This window comes from Micropterus salmoides, unplaced genomic scaffold (assembly GCF_014851395.1).
Source record: "Micropterus salmoides isolate LMB-PRFRI ecotype aquatic unplaced genomic scaffold, ASM1485139v1 Ms_hic_scaffold_14, whole genome shotgun sequence".
Classification (NCBI taxonomy): domain Eukaryota; kingdom Metazoa; phylum Chordata; class Actinopteri; order Centrarchiformes; family Centrarchidae; genus Micropterus; species Micropterus salmoides.
In genome coordinates this window covers 11,140,639-11,160,369 of record NW_024040485.1, presented here as the reverse complement: position 1 = coordinate 11,160,369, position 19,731 = coordinate 11,140,639, and the positions used below count along the sequence as shown (strand labels likewise).

Sequence of the window (19,731 nt, the reverse complement as noted above, 5' to 3'; positions counted from 1 at the left end):
GTGTTGAAGGCTAATTGGAGGTGTGTAAGTCGATTGTGATTTTGTACACAAGCTGCTGGCTCAGCCAAGAACAACCTGGCCATTTTGCGTGTATACGTGTGTGCATGAGTGTACGTGTGTATCCTTGTATTACTATACTTACGAGGACCAAATGTGCCTGCAAGGATTGAAAGATGAGAAAAGTCAATTTTTGCTCGTGTTCACATTTTAAGGGCTTTGTATTAGGTGTTAAATTTAAATTTAGGATTAGGTTTACGTTACGGTGAGGGTTAGGGCTAAGGTTGGTTTAAGATTAATGCTTAATGCTAGGTCGGTGGTAAGAGGTGAGAGTAAGGGTTAAACGTTAGAGAATGAATTTGGTCAGTGTCTGTGTGCATTGATCCCATATTGGCAGCTGTTATATTAACTAACATATAATCTGAAGATTTTTCATTGCCACATCCGCTTAAATAAAAACACCACAAATAAGTAGTGAAAATAAATTCACTAAACTGGCATATTTCATTCTCTGCAACACTAACAAAAACAATCCTTTATGCTGTTAAATAAAGTTTTATTGGAAGAATAAAAAACTTTTTGCCCATGTGTTTTTATGTGGGCAATGATAATGTCTAGTGACAAAATGTGCTTGCTTGTTTGTTGGTATTTAAGTGAGATACTTATTTCAGTGACCATCAACAGCTCTTTAATGTTCAGGCATTTACTGTCCCCTAGTGGCAATAATAAGACATTACAAAATTTATACGTCCATACAAGCACAGTTTTAAATGAATTTAAACTTTAAAGCCCACGACTGTAGTAACCAGTTTGTTAAAGCACATTGTCACATTGTCCTGTTGTAGAAATTTACCCCTTTTTTTCAACTTGAACTTTTACAGCATTCAGGTGGAGTTCAAAGGTCGTGTGTGTATCATGACCCCACGGGAGCAGCTGAGGAAGATGACAGCGATGGGAGAACAGGGGGCTTTTGATGAGAAGCACTGGTACCGTCTGGTCAACGGCATGTCAGCTGGAGGTGAGAAATGAAAACACAGAGGAGACAAAGCACCATAAAATATAAGTCCAAGAAAACTACTAACTTTTTAAAATAAAATATTACCGTCAGCAATGAGTGGAGAATTTAGACAATCACCAGGATGTGTTTAAAGCTCCAATCTGGAGCTCCAAACAGGTGAAACCAACTTACTGACCTTGTCTGCCCCGTGTTGACTTTAGTGGATTTTTACCTGCTGCAGTAAGCTTTCAGTCAGTGCATGTCTCAGGTATTGTGGCTAAACTGGCTTCCCACTGACCTATAGTGCCTTTTCTTCTCTTGCAGAGCTGAGGCAGAGGCAAGAATTGATGATGAGGAACCAGATGGCTATGGCTCCACAGATCCTCGCCCAGGGGCAGCAGAGGTTACAGGGGGTCCCAGCACAGTTCGAACCTCGCTTCATGGAGAGGTCTGTACCTGAATTCACTCTTGAAAATTGAAACAGTAGCTCTCTGGTTAAGGGTACCCCTGAGAATTGTCAGTTACAGGTGCATAAGTGAAGAAGTCATGGCTACTTTATATACCTTAATCATTAAAAAACAGTTCTTATAGATGCAAACAGCTGATTATCTGTTTATAAATGTTTAGCCCCTTGATGCCTAATTGACTGATTTTGCATGCTTTTCTGACGCCAGGGAGCTGGTTCCCAACACAGAGATGGTAGCTTCTGATGCCAGACAGATGCACATGGGACCTCACCTGGGTCCACCTCTACCTCCGCATGCGAATGTCCTGCCTGGGAGAGCTTTCCCTGGAGCAGGTGAGCATGGCCTGATACATATCCATTGCCTGAGAGAATTCCCAGCTTGTCTGTATCTTAAGGAATGTGAATGCGTGTTATCTCTCGTTTTCTTTTTTTCAGCTGGCTATGGCTTCTTGCACTCAGAGCCCATGGAAACAGTTGCCCGGCGACAGGAGCTCATTCACAAGCAAAATATAGCCAGGTATTGTGTGCAGACCTTCCCCCTACACACAGGTCTGCTGCATCACATGTTGCACTGAATTTATCCAGTCCCCTCTGCTTCAGAAGAGTGTGATAATGTGGTTCCAGCACCACTGTTGGACAAATATGTTGAATATTTGTTTCTAATACTTGTGTGTGCTCCTGTTCAGAATGGAGATGAATGCAATCCTGCATCAGAAGGAGCTGGAGAATGCCCACCAGAAAGGACTTATGGGAATTGATAACCCCATGTCGTACCCTTCCAACCCCATGGCTTTCAGAGGTCGTCAACGCATGCCAGACGGCCATGATGTCTTTGTCCACCGTCCCACCCTGGATGAACTGCACTCCAACAGCATACTCATGTCAGCCAGCCCTTACCCACCAATCAGCGCGCTGCACAGGGAGAGGGGACGCAGGGCCGGCAGGAGACCCACTGTTCACAAGAGTGCAGAGAGTCATGTGGCCAGCCTGAAGGGCCAAACTGAAGATAAAAGTGTAGAGCAGAGCCCAGGAGCCACATCAGGGGAGGAGAAAGAGGCGGAGGCAAAGGGGGACATGGGAGACGAGTGTGCCACCAGCAAGACGCATCATCAAGCGAAAATAGACTCTGAGCTCGCCACAGGAAGCAGGAAGAACTACAAAGAGGGGGAGCCAGGCCTGCGCAAAGCCTGTGTGAACAGTCAAGATGGGTGTTCAGATGCGGCCAACAGCAGCACAAATGATAAAGACATATCCAGCCAATGTTCAGCTTTCCAGGAGAAGTTCATGTATCCCCCTGGTGGAGCACTCCCTGGCATACCTTACATGTTCCCAGTCCCTGAAAATGGTTTCCTTCCACCTGGTGGGTTTTAGGGGAAATGTTTTAAAGATAGATTACAATAGATTCTTTCAGCGAATAAATTAAATGTGTATGTTGCAACACAAACAATCGGTGCATGTTTTTTTGTTTTCCAGGTCCACCCAACCTCTTTCTAAATGGCGATGAGGTGTCCGAAGACGTAAGGAAGTGGACAATGAATGATGTTTACAACTTTATCAACAGCATACCCACATGTTCAGAATATGCTCAGGTTGGTTCCTACAGTTTTCTGTAACTTTCCTCGCCTTTATTCTTTCTGTTGCGTCTCTGTCTAAAGTTTGTGTTATTTCACTTTACAGACGTTCAAGGACCACATGATTGATGGGGAGACACTGCCCCTCCTGTCAGAGGAGCATCTACTCGACACACTGGGGCTCAAGCTGGGACCAGCTCTTAAGATACGCTCACAGGTAAGCAACAGATTCTGACTGGGACCTTAGAATTCACCATCAGGCCATAAAAGAAAGAAAAGACAAGGCTGGACCCTTATGAAGATAGGATGAGTGCTACTTTAAAATATATTTCAGGACTGCCTGTGCATCGCTACATTACAACTCTTCCATCAATGCAACTTTTGCACCTACGTTTTTCTTACTGGCATGTGGCCTACAGAAAACATTACTCTCATTACATTGTATTGCACATTATCTGCAGCACTTAATTTTCTCTACAGGTACTTTATTCCTTTAGAGAATGACATTCACATTTACAAGCAGAAGTAAAGTCAGTTTCTTTATTCCTCCAGGTGTCCAGGCGCCTAGGCAACATGATGTACATGATGAACCTGCCACTCTCCACCACCGCCCTGCAGGCCACTTCCGAGAAGCCCGGGGACCGCTCACCAGAGATCGGCTCCCCTGCTAACTGCAACAGTGAGGAGATGATGGCGAGTCCAAGAGAAGCTGATGTTCTCAAATCAACAGAGCACCTCCACGAGACAGAAAACAACTCCCCACCATCCGCCAGCAGTGAGGCGGTCTGATCGGCACCGATAATGTGGACAGATGCAAACCTAACCAGTGTGCACCTACATTTGTTTACACAATGACCAACTGGATTAAATATACTTTTTTCTTGTACTATTTGCTACCTGGATGTTTAATGCACAGTTTCACACTAGGCCCAGGTGTCTGCTAAATATTTCTATTTTACATACATATGCGCATATATTTTTACAGCAACTGTGAAGTGAAACTGATGTGGATTTTGAGTTCTGAGACGATAAGAAGGTCCAATATACTTGTTCTTCTCTTCTTTTTCATTACAGGCCTGATTGTAGCTTTAAATTTAATTAGGGCCTACTTATTTTTTTAAGCTGCTAAGTGTCATTTATAGGCCAGCATAAGGACGATAGAAATCACATGGGAATGGTCTTGTAATGGAATAATGAAATATATGTTTGGGGGATTGGATGTTTGATACCTTTTTGCATTGATTGGATTGTAAATAAAGTGTTTTTCTACACAGGAACCTGCAGTGATGGCTTAATGTGTTGGTAGAGAATAAACACTGTAAGTAAAGATCAAGTATCACATATTTTAAGAAAATAACATGCAAAGTCCTGAAAACAAATTAGCAAAACCTATTAGTCCTACCCGTAGCTACCCCTTTTTAAGTGTTTACAGGATTAGCTTCTTTAAATGCATAATCCTGTTTTCAAGGGGTCCTGAAAAGTCATTACATTTCATTGATTATTGAACGGTACGTACAAAAGAACATACACAAAAAAACAAAAGTAACAAACTAAATGTTATGACACTTATTCACTTGCTTTTTCAAATAAGAAAAAAGCCTAGTTTTCAGTTTATGGACTTAGTATGGGATTTATACAATTCAAGCCTTAAAATAATGTTTTTAAACTTGTTTTTGTGGAGACTAAAGGAAGAGAGAAGGAAATCCGATAAAGGTGGTGTACTAAACCTAGTGGAAGAAGTACTCAGGTCTTAACAATAGCCGACCACAGGGTAGAAATACTCTATTACAAGTAGGCTGATTGTCTGCATTCAAAAACTTTACTTAACCCTCTATGGCATGGTGTTGCCCTTAGGCAAACCACTATTTTGGCCCCTACACCCCCTCCTTTCATTTTTTTAAAGTAAAATATCACATTACAAGTCTGATGATAAGTCTGTGACCAATGACATTTTAGATTGGCGTGGGTTTGACCTTTCGTTGGGGGGTGGAACAGTCCTTTTGGGGACCATTGCCGGCTTTGACATGCTGCTAGAAGAAGGCAAGATAAATTTCACTTTTTAACATGTTTAAATTTAAATAACTTTATATGAATAATATCTGTGATGTGCATGAATATGTGAAGAGGCATATTTGATTGAGTAAAGACACCTTTTGTCTTTATTTATATAGTAAAATGGTATTTTTTCATGTTTTGCCTCAGGGCAACATTGTGCAGTTAGACCACTTTTGTTTGAACAATAACATTCTTATGGATGAATATGTGCAGGGACGCATAGTTATCACCATAATCATTTTTCTGCTTTACTATCTACTATTACTCACAGGAAATAGATGCACAAACATCAGTGGGTGCTTCACATCCACAACTTTTTCCTGAGGTTCCATACAGAATAATAGAGATTGTGCTTTGTAAAAAAGACAAACACAAACGATTCAATCGGTAGCCCACAGGAACACACATTCAGAAACACAACCACACACTGCAGCTAATTTCTAACTCACTGATTGATGAACTGAGGCAAGCGCTTCCTTCGTCTGATGCTTAGTACTTTTTGTTGGGTTTCGGTAAATAACATCACAGAGTGCGGTCTAGACCTGCTCTTTTATGAAAGGCACTATGAGAACTGTTGTTGTGATTTGGCGTATAAATAAAATGGAATTGATTTGAAACCATTTGTGGTTAATGATTGTTGAAATAAAACTTGATGAAATTGTTGTTAAAATAAAACTTGATGATATTTTTGATGTTGTGATGATGTAATTGTAGTGGAGTAGAACCTTTAAAGTAGCAGGACAAGGGAATGTTCAAGTAAAGTACAAGTACTGTAAATACAATGTAATGGTAAAAGATGGGACTTTGGGAATATATGTGTGTGTGTGTGTGTGTGTGTGTGTGTGTGTGTGTAAGTAAAAGTGATGATTGACACGAGCTCCACAAAAATCCTTGAGACGAGATCGTTTGTTGATTCCATGAATGAAATGACCATTTCTCTCAACCGTTACTCGGTTAGTCTCGCGATGTTACACAATCTATGCGCGTGCGCAGCCTAGCGCAGACGCGCACGTCGGAGGAGCTGAGTTGGAGGATCATGGCGGAGCGCAGGAGGCACAAGAAACGGATCCAGGTAACATCCCATAATTCATGATTACTGCCCGTGCAAGGTGTAGGACAATAAATAAAAAACGTGCGCTGATACACGACCTGTCGCGGGATGTTTGTTACCGGCAGGATCCTCGTGGGGAGCCGTTAATAGGCGGCAGATGAAGCCAGCTGTCGGCTAACAGTAGCTAGCATTAGCTGGCTAGCGAAAACAAATGTTAGTGTTTGTATTTTGATGAGACGTTTCCGAGCTAATTATCCTTTCCGCCAGGAGCACTCACACGCTGGTCTACACATCAAAAGCGTGTTGTAATTGCTAACGTTACTCAACGAGATGTCTCCTCAGTCCGCCGTTTTTATTCCTATTGGACTGGCTGTATAACGTTAAACGTTGTCTGGCTAAGCTGCGTCACCTCAAACCCGACGTGTTTACATAACGTGAGGTAATCTGCGGGAATTTTAATTAATGAGTCAACACAGTGCATCATAATGTAACATACTGTGAAGGCAGTGTGGCTCCACGGGCGCTTTGAAGTCTGGAGCATTGATTTAAGCAACAGTTTGTAGAGCGTCTACAGGTTCAGTCAACTTGCACATAACTCCAATTCATGTAAAATAACAAACAACAGCAATTAGAATTTTGGATCCCAAACTTTCCCCAAAACAATACACATTTCTCATCTGTAAGTACCACTGTAGCCAGACACCGATGGTCAAAATAAGTCACCTAGAAAGAACCTATGAAGAACCCAGTGACATGAGCTGTGTACCAGTTTCATACTCTAAACTGATTCTGATCAGGTTTTGAGTTTGCTGTGTAATGAAGCTTAAAGGGGAAAAAATATAGAATACTCAAAAGTGTCTGTATTCTTAGTTTGTAGTGATTTTGATGTTCACTGGTGTCCCTCAATGTAGTCCACAAAGGAACTGGCAGGGCAACTAAAACATTTAGCCTTTTTTGTTATGTGTAGTTGGCTGTGTAAAGTTCCCTGTTAGTATAAAACATTTAAGTATGTTGATTGTATACCGCTTGCAAAACATACCATAGAGATTATTATAGTACTTGCAGTATACAGTTAGTATGTTGTGTGGATTTGGGACAGCAATTGTACAAAGCAGTGGGATAAGCTTAAATAAGCTACACTGAACTGTTTTCACAACATGTGTTGTAATTGTATATTTATGAAAATGTTGAATCTGCCTAGGATGGGACCACTGGTCATTTTGGAGTGGCACAGAAATGACCCATATTTCTACATTACTTAGAATTCAGGCAACGGTGGAATAATTTTCAGTGCATCCAACATTTTTTTTATTATTCCTGCAGATAAACTAACAAAGAAGCTTAGCTATAGGTGCAAAGTACAAGTGCCCCAAGCTACAGAGTATTACTGCCATTCAGCTTAGTTTATGGCACTCGGAAGCACTATGAGCTCATTCCCTACCACCGTAACATCAGGGATACAGAGACACAGACAGCTATGCTATGCTTGGTCATTTGGAGAAGCTTAGAGTTTAACAGTGTTTCCCACAGAGTGACAGTGTAACTATGGAGGGGAGGGGCGGTGGTATATCTATTTCACCATATAATTCTACCTAATTCTCCTCCTTATTTTAGTGTTTACTCACAAACAACCGTAATCTGCTCACCTTGACTTTCCCTTCAGTTACTGCACACACACACCAGCGTGCCCTGCCCAGCAGGGATCAATTCGAAATCCTTTTGAATGCACTTTATGTTCGAAAATTGACATGGGTTTGACGTAGAGGTTGACACGGGAGGGGATTTTCACTTCCAACCCATCCTGTCATCACGATAAAACATAGTGTTTATTCATATTAGAACTGCATATTTATATATAAAAACTGAGCAGTGATTCCCATCTCGCATGCTGCCGTTGACTTAAGATGAACATGGAAATTGACCCCCCATCCCGTAGGAATCCCACAGGAAGACTATTCATTGTACACTTGGTTGCCTGTTACTTACACATGCAACAGGCCTGGAACAAGTCAATCTTACCTCCATTAAGGTTATGATGTTTAGTTTTTTTGTGTTTTAAAATATTTTATCCACTCTATTTAAGTCAGTGAGGGTAGACAAAATATTAGAAACACCTCTCAGTGTAAGTCAGTATAGTTCACCAACACCACAAACTACAGCTAAATTTGCTTAACTTCATGACACGGAGGAAGGATTCGTTGCAGGGCTGTTGCATTCGACTGCGTTAGTTTGAGGTAGGTGTTTCTAATAATCCACCCAGCTAAGTGTAGGTCTGTGCATTTTTGAGTTCAGTTGCATAACAACACACTGCTATCTTCATTATGAGTGGACCACAACAAAGATCACCACTATTACACAACTCTTATCTCCTTTTTTGACATTATTTCTCTTGATTGCCATTTTCCATTGTGTTTTCCATCATTCAAGGGTTGAAATGGGTTTAACATCTAGTCAAAACTGTTGAATATACGTTTTAAAGGGCCTGTACTTTGGTCTTTGTGTGTGGAGGACTAGCGGCCAGTCCTCATACTATGGCTGTGACCAGGACCTGAGAGCTGCTTGCTTTGTGGGCGCATGGTTGAAACACAGCAGCTAATCTTCATGTGATCAAGCCAGGTAGATCATATAGACGGTGACAGGGGGCTTTCCGTGTTGGGGTCTCATGTAACTGAGCTGTGTGACGGATACCTGCTTCTTTAAACAAAGGCTTGTTTGATGGCCTCGTCTTCCTCATGTTGCTCGCCAGAGCCAGCTGGACTGACTAGAGCAGCGCGAGATCTCACTGTCCTCGTTCCTTCAGTGTTGGCATGTGGTTCACTGCTGCCGGCATATGTTGTGAAAAGGGAGGAAGAGTAAGGGAACGATTTGGCCACTCTTGTTATTGCTTCAGATGAACATCTACAGTTTATTTAACTGGTTTTGCAAAGCAGACAGAAAGTGTTATTGTCTTCGCAGGCTTTTATCAGTCACGTGTCTTTATTTGAAGTTTTGTTTACCTCTGAGGTATGATCACAAAAATGAATCCTAGGAGATTATTTGTGCAAAATAGATTGTTTATGTGTTAAACAAAGAGTAACTTCACAGCCACAGATCCCAGCACCCCTGCAGATACAGCTATTATGGTCATTTTGTGATGGGGGGGCAGCAGAATATCCATCCATCGTCAACCCATCAATAAGCAGGACTGTGTTATGGTATCATTAGGATCGTTGAATCAATACGATGAAGTACCTTTTATTTAACATTTAGCCTAAAGCAGTGGATTAGGGATAAAATACAGTGCCTAAGATTTAAATCACTCACCACACCTGTTTTGCCATTAAAAGGGCTGACCTCAACAAAAGACCATGCAGTGCAGAAGCCCTGATACAAATACTATTTTTGTGAAGCTCGTAATGTTAATTTTTGTTGAGTGAGAGTCAGAAAGATGCTGATTTAACTTGATAATCATTTTTGAATATGGCCATAGCTTGTGATGTGCCAAACTATCAGGTTGGCTATACCTGACGGTATAATACAATGTGCAGTACAACAATGTATGTACCTGTATTTTCTGTATGTCTTCGTATTTTGTTTTGCAACAGGTGTTCCTATATTACAATAAATTGTAAATTATCCGGCCCTAGATGTAGCTCTAAGATGGTCTATTGGCTGTCTGCCAGTATTTCAGTGCCATATTTTACCAGCTGGGAGGACTGGCAGTGATGATGGTTTTTTTCCAGTGTTTATATTCATCTGTGTGTTTGTCTGTGCCCTGCAGGAGGTGAGCGAGCCCACCAAGGAGGAGAAGGCGGTGGCCAAGTACCTACGATTCAACTGCCCCACCAAGTCCACGAACATGATGGGCCACCGAGTCGACTACTTTATTGGTTAGTGCTCAACTGTGGGATGTGAGGCAACAGACAAAACACAACGCCTAGGCAGCGGGTGGAGTAGACGACCATCGATCCCTGCCCCCTTGTTTTGTTTTCGCACACACAGACAGTTGTGTTCATTTGATTGATTTACCCTAACCCTTTTGCTGCAGTAAATAAAAAAAATTGTTATGTTGTTGTTTTTCACATTAGTATTTTTTGGGCAAGATCTGTACCACCTTGCTGAAGAGTTGTCAGATTCTTAAACAAATGTTTCCGCTGCAGTCCAATTTGCAGACCTGCCGTCCCACACAGTATATTTGTCTTGTTCTGTGGCATGCCAGAAACCACATGTCAGTTTTGGGAAATGCTGTTTACTCAGTAGTTGTGAGAAGAGTAAGGTATGACTGAGTAGACATTGCTAAAGCAGCTATGATCAATATTTTTACAGTTATATTAAATGATAATGTGAAAGAGGTCACTATTACTGATGAATCTAAAAAAATTATCACCTAAATGTAGAGGGTGTGACAAGATCTCGTGCCATGTTATATCGCGAGATGAAAACATGACGAGATGTCTCGTCAGGTTAAAAACCGTGTTGATGTAGATAGATAAAAGATGTAGATTAACAAAAGCAAGACAACTGATCAAATGCCATAATAAAGTGGATAGCGACACACTGCATGCTGATTAGTGTTGAGGAAGATGTCTATATATATATATATATATATATATATATATATATATATATATATATATATGCCTTCATCTAGTTTTGCGGCTCTGCCATGCAAATTCCCTCCTCTTGATGTCCTATTTAGTAAAAAGACATAGATTCTGGAAACTCTCAAACAGCAAGGATCAGTCCCTCTTCCAAGACAATTCAACTTCGGTGGTGGGCATGTGCGTGAAACGACCACTTCACCTCGCTCTAACAGGGACACTTGCTACTGAACATAAATTGTTTCTGCTGCTCCCTGATAAAAGAAAAAAGTTTCTTCTGACCAGGTATCAGCAGGAACATTTTTCTTTTGTCAGGAAAAAAACCCCCAAGAAAATAGATTCATGTATGTTAACCTGTTGCTCAGAAGGTGCCTGTTATGATGATATGATCGTGGCTCTGGACTCTGATGGTAACTTATTTTAACAAGCTGGATAAAAGGTAGTGCCCTGAAGTGGCAAATAGCTTTGGTTTAATATTTGATTTGATCACATTAAAGTTTAAGTTGAGATTTACAAGAATTTCAATTTTGCACATAACTATGCGATTAATTGCGATAAAAATTTTTAATCGTTGCCCAGCATTAGTTCTGTTATATTTTTAGATTTTGAATTGTCACTTGACACCTGAATTTAGTGTTTCCCTTTACATAAATAAAGACATTTCCACCATATTTTTTTTGGTGCAGGAGGATTTACCAGAATGAAGGAAATTAACTGTTGAACGCTCAAAATGTTCCTATAATTCAGCATGGAAGATTTCCTAAAAATAGTGTTAAAACCTCGTCTCGTCTTGATCTCGCAAACCCAATCTCGTGTCTTGTCTTGCCTCGTCTCGTGAGCTAAGTGTCTTGTCACACCCCCTACATAACTCTGCAGCGCGCCTCGGCTTTACATCGAGTTTCAGCTCATTGTTTAGCTATCCGGCCCACAACTTTACTGTTACGGTTCACTCTCACTGGTTTCATAGCATTTACATTAACTCATTTAGCTGATGCTTTTATCCAAAGTGATAAATTTTGAAAATTGCTATACATGTCAGAGGTCGTCGCCTCTTTTCAGCCACAGCGGGCTTTAAAAAGCCAATGTACACTAACTGCTCAGCGCCGAACAGCAGACAGACACAGTTAGTGACTAGCTGGTGAACATAGTGGAGCATTTATCAGCTAGTGCCAGATATTTCTCTCAAGAGTTGGTGACCAAAAGAGAGTGAGTATTAAATGAGTAAGGTGTTTACAAACATGACTCCAAACTGGTTCCATAACTGCTGTTTGCTAACAAGTTCAGCATATCATCTTAAAAGGTGGTGATGTGTCAATTCTGAGTTCACAACCTAGGTGGCCAAAATGATCATTTATTGCAAGTCAAAAATACTGCCATCTGTTCTGTTTTGAATTCAGTTTATAGACCAAGGCCGTTTTCAGCTTCTGCTCATCTGATACAATCTGTAAAGACACTGTTTAGCAGGATACTCACTGCATTACTACTCTGTGGGGTTTTTTTGTGTGTTTTTTACATCTTTGTGACACTAAATTTAGCCTCCAAGGCTGTGGACTGTCTGCTGGACTCCAAGTGGGCCAAGGCTAAGAAGGGAGAGGAGGCGTTGTTCACCACCAGGGAGTCTGTAGTGGATTACTGCAACAGGTCAGCTGAGTAACACGCTCTGCTACACTTCTGATATTGTAGATGAACCATTTGCAGGATTTGATTCCAAAACAAGGCATCTAAGCATTTGATACATAGGCTCGTAATATGGTCACGGGTATGTGGGGGCTGGAACTGATTAGTTTGGTTTATAAAATGACAGAAAATGATGAATGAACTGTCCAAATTTTACATCAAATTGCTACATATTCAGTTTACATTCGTAGATGAAGAAAACCAGCAAATATTTACATTTGACAAGCGGGGACCAATGCATTTTTGGTATTTTTTGCTTCAGCAATTCGTCAATTCTCAAAAAAATATTTGTACTTTGGGATAAAAACCTTCACCTCTGAGTCTGTGCACATTTACTGAGATCCCTTTTAAACACTATTGATATAAACTTAATCATTTTCATTCTCCTCCATCCTTTGTAGACTCTTAAAGAAGCAGTTCTTCCACCGAGCTCTCAAAGTGATGAAGAAAAAACCTGAAAAAGACACCAAGAAGGAGAAAGAGAAGGAGAAGGAAAAAGAGAAGGAGAAGTCCAAGGCTGACAGCAGCAAAGAGGAGGAGAAAAAAGGGAAGAAGGAGAAAGAGAAGAAGAAAGAGTCCGAGGTGGCTGAAACCAAGAAAGAGAAGAGCGTACGTGACACAACACTGTTTCCCTCCTCAGATTATACCTGTCAGTGTCATGACTGTTTTGTGCCTCTCCTGTAAAAGGTGTTAACGATACATCTCCCATTAGAAATACCATGAATACTGGGGTACAAATCTACCAAATTCATTGGCTTGAAACCGTTTAACTGTCAAACATCAGCATGTTTCAATGGGTAAAAAAAAAGTCAGAGTCACCAGTGCTGCACATTTCACACACTGATTGCAGCTCTGTGTGTTTGTTTATTTGATCGGTCAGCGTTGCCTTGATGCTACTGATCTGGTCGACCTCCTACCCTGACAGTAAATGGGTGGATATTGACTTTGCTGCACAGGTTTAAAGTGCAACGACTGACAGGTCTTTAGTCATGGATAGAAGGAGCACAATGTGTTCACGGTGTCTGGTCTGCGTCAGTGAAACGAGTTAATAGTGTGGCCAGCTGGTATAACAAACTGCGTGCATTTGTTTTAGAAGCAAGTGAAAGAAAGATGCAACACATTTTTTAGTACTACGTTTTTTTTTAAACACAGCTGTTTGCAGGATGCACAGAGATGAGGTAATGCATCTGTTTGTGGATCCTTAAGATTAATAACTTTAATATATACTGATGGTAACAAAGTAAACTGTTCCAGCACTGTTCATACACCTAGGTTAAGTAAACCTACTACTAACAGATTTTGTTGAGAAAGGTAAAGTTATCAACATTCGTTAGTAATGTTATGTCTTAAAAATGTTACATTATAAGCCAGTTGTATTATGTCCACTGTGACCTATATCTCCAAGGACTGTACACAGCCAAATAAAATAGACACATACCTCTCAAGGAGGAAGAGAGCCAATTCTCTCCATTTGTTGAAGGCCAAACCAAGGTTGGCTTGGTTGGTTTTTCGCCCTTTTTCCCTCTTTGCTCATCCTGCCCCAGTATCAGCCAGAACCACAAAATAGAACATCAAAACATTTCTTTAAAGGAAAATGTCCTCCTGCTTCCTTTTAACTGTGACACCTCACCTAGGAAAATGTAAACATATGCTCTTCTTTCTTGCGTGCTGTAAATCGTTTTGTCTGAGGGGAATCTGCACCAGGCATTTAAAACAAGTATAGAAATTCTTCTGCCATTCTTCTTGCTGGTGGTCTCACATGCTTTTGCATGTAGGTCATACAGAGGTATAAAATTGAGATTGTTTCATAACCAGTTAAAAACTGGTGTAGTGTGGTTGCTTTAATGTAAAACCTCACAGGAAGCTCCAGTCCAGGGTCTGCCTCTCTAACCAACACGTAGGTCACACTGTCACTCCAGAAAATGTGACTTGTAAGTAAAACACAGATTTCATATGTAAAATATGTTTGTTTTGATCAGGATGACAGTCCTGGAAGCCCCAAGAAAAAGAAAGAAGTGAAGAAGAAGTTCAAACTGGAGCCTCATGAGGACCAGCTATTTCTAGATGGAAATGAGGTGAGTGTGCTTGGAGAACAAGCATACAGAGGAGAAGCGTTTGTGATCCTACATGACATAAAAACCCTCTTTTTCTTTAGGTATATGTGTGGATTTACGACCCTGTTCATTTCAAAACATTTGCCATGGGACTGATACTCGGTGAGTGGGTGTAAATCATAAAACAACTGAATGGAGGGTTATCAGTTACTGGCTGATTTACTTTTTTGTACTCACACTCTGTGTGTGTGTGTTTTCTGTCTTTCAGTCATTGCAGTAATAGCAGCCACGCTGTTCCCACTGTGGCCAGCGGAAATGCGTGTAGGAGTTTACTATCTAAGTGTTGCCGCAGGCTGCTTTGTGGCCAGTATATTGCTTCTTGCTGTTGGTAAGTACATGTACTTAATAAAGAAATACCTCACTGGGACCTCTGAAAATATTTCCTACAAGACATCTACTACTTAGGGCTGTCATGGTGAAGTAATTAAAAAAAAACGTAGTTAGACTTCAATGTAAATGAATATCGTATTTTCACAAAAGGAATAAAGGTTACACAAATCTGAAACGTTTTTTTTAAAGAAACCTTAGCATGTGTGGAACAATCAAGTCCAGATTTGAGAACTCTAGGTACAGTGGTTTTGAATCTGGACCTGGTCCGATGTGTTCTACATGGAAAAAAGCAGATAAATCGTGCTTAAAAGTATTTTCAAAAATTGAATAAAAGTTTCACAAATCTGACACTATATTTGATTGAAACTTTAGCCTCTGTGGAATAATCTAGTCCAGATTTGAGAGCTCTAGGTATAGTGGTTTTGGATCTAGACCTGGTCTAATGTGGTCTACATGCAAAAAAAAAGCAGATAAATCGGGGTTTTTTTTTTTCATTTTCACAAATAAAGATTTTTAAAATCTAAAAGTGTTTCAGTCAACGTTAAGGCTTTGCCTAAAATGCCTAACAGCTTTCACAGCAGTGAGAGGTGGAAAAAAACAGAGAATGAGTCACTCAGCAATTTAACTGGCCATAAGATCTCATTAGTAAACATACCGTTTAATTAACACCTCTCTGACAATGTCACTCAGAACATGGACATTGTTATCTTGTAAAGGTAGATTTTTTAAAGGTAGACAATAAAAAAACATGTGTATAAAATATGGTAAAATGAAGCATATTACTATAAAATACATAAAACCTGCACTCCCATAGGCAACATAAAAGTACAATGTGTACTATTACAGCATAGCATGGATAAGAATGATACATTCATACCTGTAGACCTGTGTACCTTCATTTACTTTTATTAATTGCAATAAAATGTTGCAGAATTATTTGCTCTATTTGTATAACACCTTTAAAATTGATCCCACTGGTTGGTCTCTCTTTCTCCTCAGCCCGCTGCATCCTCTTCCTGATCATCTGGGTGGTGACCGGCGGGCGACACCACTTCTGGTTCCTCCCCAACCTGACGGCAGACGTGGGTTTTATCGACTCGTTCAGGCCGCTCTACACTCACGAGTACAAAGGGCCACGAGCCAGCAACAAGAAGGGCTCGGACAAGACGGACGACAGGGACAACGGCGCCTCCACCAAGGCTCAGAAGTCAGACAGCGACGAGAAGTCGGACAGCGAGAAGAAGGACGGCGACGACGAGGAGGAGGAGGAGGAAGAGGAAGAGAGCAAAGAGGCGGGGCCAGAGGAGAGTAAAGAAGCGGAGGGGGAGGGAACGGATCACCACTCAGACACAGACAGCGACCGGCGGGAGGACGAAGGCTCGCAGCACAGCAACGGAAACGACTTTGAGATGATCACCAGGGAGGAGCTGGACCAGCACACAGAGGAGGAAGAGGAGGAGGAGGAGACGCAAGAGAGAAAAGAAGGGGCTGAGAGTGAGACTAAACCCCAGACTGCTGAAACATAAACCTCTTAACAATCCCATCACTCTCTATTTCTCTCTCTCAGCCCTTCCCTCCCTACCTTCCTCCCTCCTGTGATCCCAGGACCTGCTAGTCCGGCCTCTCTGAGCCTGCAGAGGCCGAGGAGAGGCTCCATCTCTCGTTGTTGAGATCTTCCACTAAAACAGTACCAATAGGACCAGTACCTGGATAGACATAACAGTGAAATGTCAACGGCTACGACAATGGGGAAAGCAAAATTTAAGAAAGAAGAAGAAGCCTTAATGGTAGATCTGATTCCTCCCACCCAAATGTTATTTGTGTTCAAATGAAAACTGCCACCCACATGTTTGCCTAAAGAAGGTGTCAAAACAGCCCAGCAGCCCCGATGCAGGGCTTGCTTTTTCTTTCTTTCTTTCTTTCTTTCTTTTTTGGTTTCTCATGTCACCAAGTAGCTTTTTTTGTGTCCTTTCAACTCAGAATGTTTTATTTATGTCCCCCGTGATTGGTTACATTTGTATGTTTTGTATGTGAGGTCAAATCCAAATAGCTGGCCACACTATAGTAGATACAGATGACGGAGAAGAGCTATCATGCTATAAGTGACCAGTAAGAGAAGGCGTGCTGGTGTCTTTGCCCCCCCGCTTCTTTTATTTTTGGTTTCGTTGTTGTCCTTGAACTCCATGTTGTAGGTACAATCACTGATGTTCTGGAGAAAGCCCCTGTTCATTCACCCATGTGAGTCTGATAGCTTTCTCAGGCTGCCCTTGAAGCAAACAGCTTCAAGTGTCTGCTTTGAAACCTGAACTAAGCCAGGTGGACCAAATCCTGTTTCGTTTACTCGAAGGAACCTAAAAAAATCTACCTTGTGGCTGGATGGAGTATTTGGAGATTAGTATGGCTCTTTGAGGTACTTGCCATTTTCAGTAAGAAACAACACATTTCTTTTTTAATGACTAATCATAGTGCAGTCCTCTCCACAGTCTAAAGTACTTCTAGTTCATATTTAATGTGGGACTCATCTTTAAGAATACAAGTGAGCAACTGGGACACCGCTGGGGTACTTGATTTTCTTTTTTTTAAAAGGATTGCAGCATTTGTTGTGCAACAAAAGCTAGAAGACAATAACTGTCTATTTGCAAACAGAACCAGATATACAGTAAAGCTAAACTCTAGTGCCAAACTCAACTAATAATGATGATGTTTATGAGTGCTGATTTAAAACGGGAGAGTCGGGTGTGAGAGCAAGGGGTAGTTTTTGGTCAGTTTGTTCATTTTGTAACTGCGGTGTCAAACTCCTCAAACCTTTCACGTCTTTGGGGAGGGGGAAATAAAGATTTTAAAAAAACACAGCACAAGGTTGTTAGTGTGTAGCTAAATAAACATTTTTGGTCTCAATGAAACCGTTTAAAAAGGTGTTCGCGCCCAAACCAGTCGTGTCTAGCCTCACACACACACACACACGAGCTGTCGTGTGAAAACAGCGGGCGCGCGTCACAAATCCAGCTCCACTGACCAGACTACAGTTTCATTTCCAGTAACTGGCGGCCGATGTGGTCCAAGCTGTTCCTTCACATTACATACTGTCTTAGATGCTCCTTTTAGTCATAGCGAGGATTATATTTAAGTATAAAAAAATAGAAATGTATCATTTATATATGGATTCTATTGATATATCAAATATATATATATACACAAATGTAGTCTAAGAAACTAAAACAGCTTTTCTCCCATTTTCTTTTGTATTAGGAGGTATACAATTTTTTTTTTGTTTGTAATGTTCATTTTTGTTTTTATACGATTCATTAAGAGTGTACTCGTTATTTAAAGGTGACATCTGGGATTAGAAAACAGTGGGAATTTCTTAGATAGCAGCATATTTCTGTATTTTCTTTTTACATTTGCTGCCGTAACACTGAATGTGTGACCGGTTGGCTTGTTGTGGGCCTGCCACGTTGCCTATCTCGACAACGGTGAGTCATTAACCCGGTCTTACAACACCAGTGGCTTGTGCAACACTGACAGCAACCTGTTGGTTCCCACATAATCTGAAAAAGTCTCCCCACAGTGAAACAATATCTGAATATACTCCACACAGCTTTCTGTACAGTCGTCAGTTTGTTTTGCCTGAAAATGAACTCACCTAGTCTGAATTTAGTAGTTTGTTCTCCTGTAATCCCGCTGAGGCTTGTAGCTCTTCGACTCTCACACCACCACGTTGTTGCTCTTGTTTCTTTTCTAATATCTTTGTTCTTGTTTTTTTTTCTTCCCCAAACGGGCAAAGTGCAACTCTCTGTCCTGAGTTGCCAGTCGCTGTACTCAATATTGGCATAACCATTTCACGAAACACTTGTTCGTGACTGTTGCACAGTATCGGTCTCTTGTATATTGTAGTATTATTACTCTCTATGCTGCTGCTTCTCATCGCACATTTCTGGGGGAAATCAAAAAGTGAAACTGTAAAACATTCATGTGGTGGTCAAAAAAAAACGTGTCTTTTGATCACCTAGTTGTCCACAGTTGAATCAGTGTCATTCTGAAGACTCATGCAATATTGGAGAATAATTTAATAAAACTGGATGTCTGGAAATATATCTGTATCTTATCATTGCAATAAAAATATTGAAAGCACAAGTATTGTCGCACTTTAATCTTTTCTTTCGGCATTCTAGTCCTTGGTGGGACATAACGCAGTGTGGATGCTCTGCAATCTTTTTGTTGAGAAAAATAAATGAATACCAGTATGACATTTATTAATAGGTATGAAGAGAGGTTTAAAGACGAATAATCTCAAACTGTACACTGAAGGTTCACAAATACCTGAAACTTGTGTGTGGTTACTATCAACCTATTGCAGGGATGTCAATAATATTAATGCAACTGAAAAGGAGTTGAAGTTCATATTTAATCATTTCTTCTATAAGCTCCCATTAGCAGTATTGAACTCAAAAAAGGATTTGTACGCACGAGTTTCAGAGAAAAGCAGCAAATTCTCACATTTAAGAACCTTAAATGCAAATGATTTTAACACTGTGATTATCAATATTATTTGATTATTTGATATTTATTTAATTGTCAGTTGATCAATTAACAATTACAGATGTTTTTGTTTACTAAAGGCTTCACCTACATCTTTGTTGACCTTTTTGCCTACATGACGAGAGACAGCCCTGTAGGTGCAGATATGGAAACATATCTTGTTTCTCCTCTCAACAGTGAACCTGTTCTGTCCTGCAGGCAGTCTGTCCCTCGACTGTTGGCTTTGAGCTTCAGTGTCTCACCCAAGGACGATTTGACATGCAGATTAGCAGGCTCTACCTCCTGAGCCACAGCCGCTCCTCATCTGCAGTTAGACATCAGGATGTCCAGAAGTGCTGAAATAATTTTAAATGT

General features: G+C 40.8%; 2 protein-coding genes across 2 annotated transcripts; both read left to right on the top strand.

The window, feature by feature from the left end:
- Nucleotides 1-896: 896 nt before the first annotated feature.
- samd7 (sterile alpha motif domain containing 7) lies at nt 897-4,293 on the top strand. The gene is made up of 7 exons (XM_038719396.1): nt 897-1,015; nt 1,319-1,442; nt 1,669-1,977; nt 2,147-2,820; nt 2,934-3,049; nt 3,138-3,248; nt 3,584-4,293. Exons 1-7 carry the CDS (start codon nt 913-915, stop codon nt 3,818-3,820), a joined length of 1,674 nt encoding a protein of 557 aa, XP_038575324.1. The 5' UTR covers nt 897-912; the 3' UTR covers nt 3,821-4,293.
- A 1,718-nt stretch (nt 4,294-6,011) lies between these two features.
- On the top strand, nt 6,012-18,972 carry sec62 (SEC62 homolog, preprotein translocation factor). The gene is made up of 8 exons (XM_038717629.1): nt 6,012-6,158; nt 9,898-10,006; nt 12,253-12,358; nt 12,796-13,003; nt 14,374-14,469; nt 14,550-14,610; nt 14,717-14,836; nt 15,838-18,972. Exons 1-8 carry the CDS (start codon nt 6,066-6,068, stop codon nt 16,362-16,364), a joined length of 1,320 nt encoding a protein of 439 aa, XP_038573557.1. The 5' UTR covers nt 6,012-6,065; the 3' UTR covers nt 16,365-18,972.
- Nucleotides 18,973-19,731: the final 759 nt, after the last annotated feature.

Bases quoted from the DNA above. Each gene is read 5' to 3' on its own strand.
- samd7 (XM_038719396.1), top strand. From the start codon at position 913: ATGACCCCACGGGAGCAGCTGAGGAAGATGACAGCGATGGGAGAACAG. The intron at 1,978-2,146 runs GTATTGTGTGCA...GCTCCTGTTCAG, and splicing joins CACAAGCAAAATATAGCCAG to AATGGAGATGAATGCAATCC. The intron at 3,249-3,583 runs GTAAGCAACAGA...TTATTCCTCCAG, and splicing joins CTCTTAAGATACGCTCACAG to GTGTCCAGGCGCCTAGGCAA.
- sec62 (XM_038717629.1), top strand. From the start codon at position 6,066: ATGCGCGTGCGCAGCCTAGCGCAGACGCGCACGTCGGAGGAGCTGAGT. The intron at 13,004-14,373 runs GTACGTGACACA...TGTTTTGATCAG, and splicing joins AAACCAAGAAAGAGAAGAGC to GATGACAGTCCTGGAAGCCC. The intron at 14,837-15,837 runs GTAAGTACATGT...CTTTCTCCTCAG, and splicing joins TATATTGCTTCTTGCTGTTG to CCCGCTGCATCCTCTTCCTG.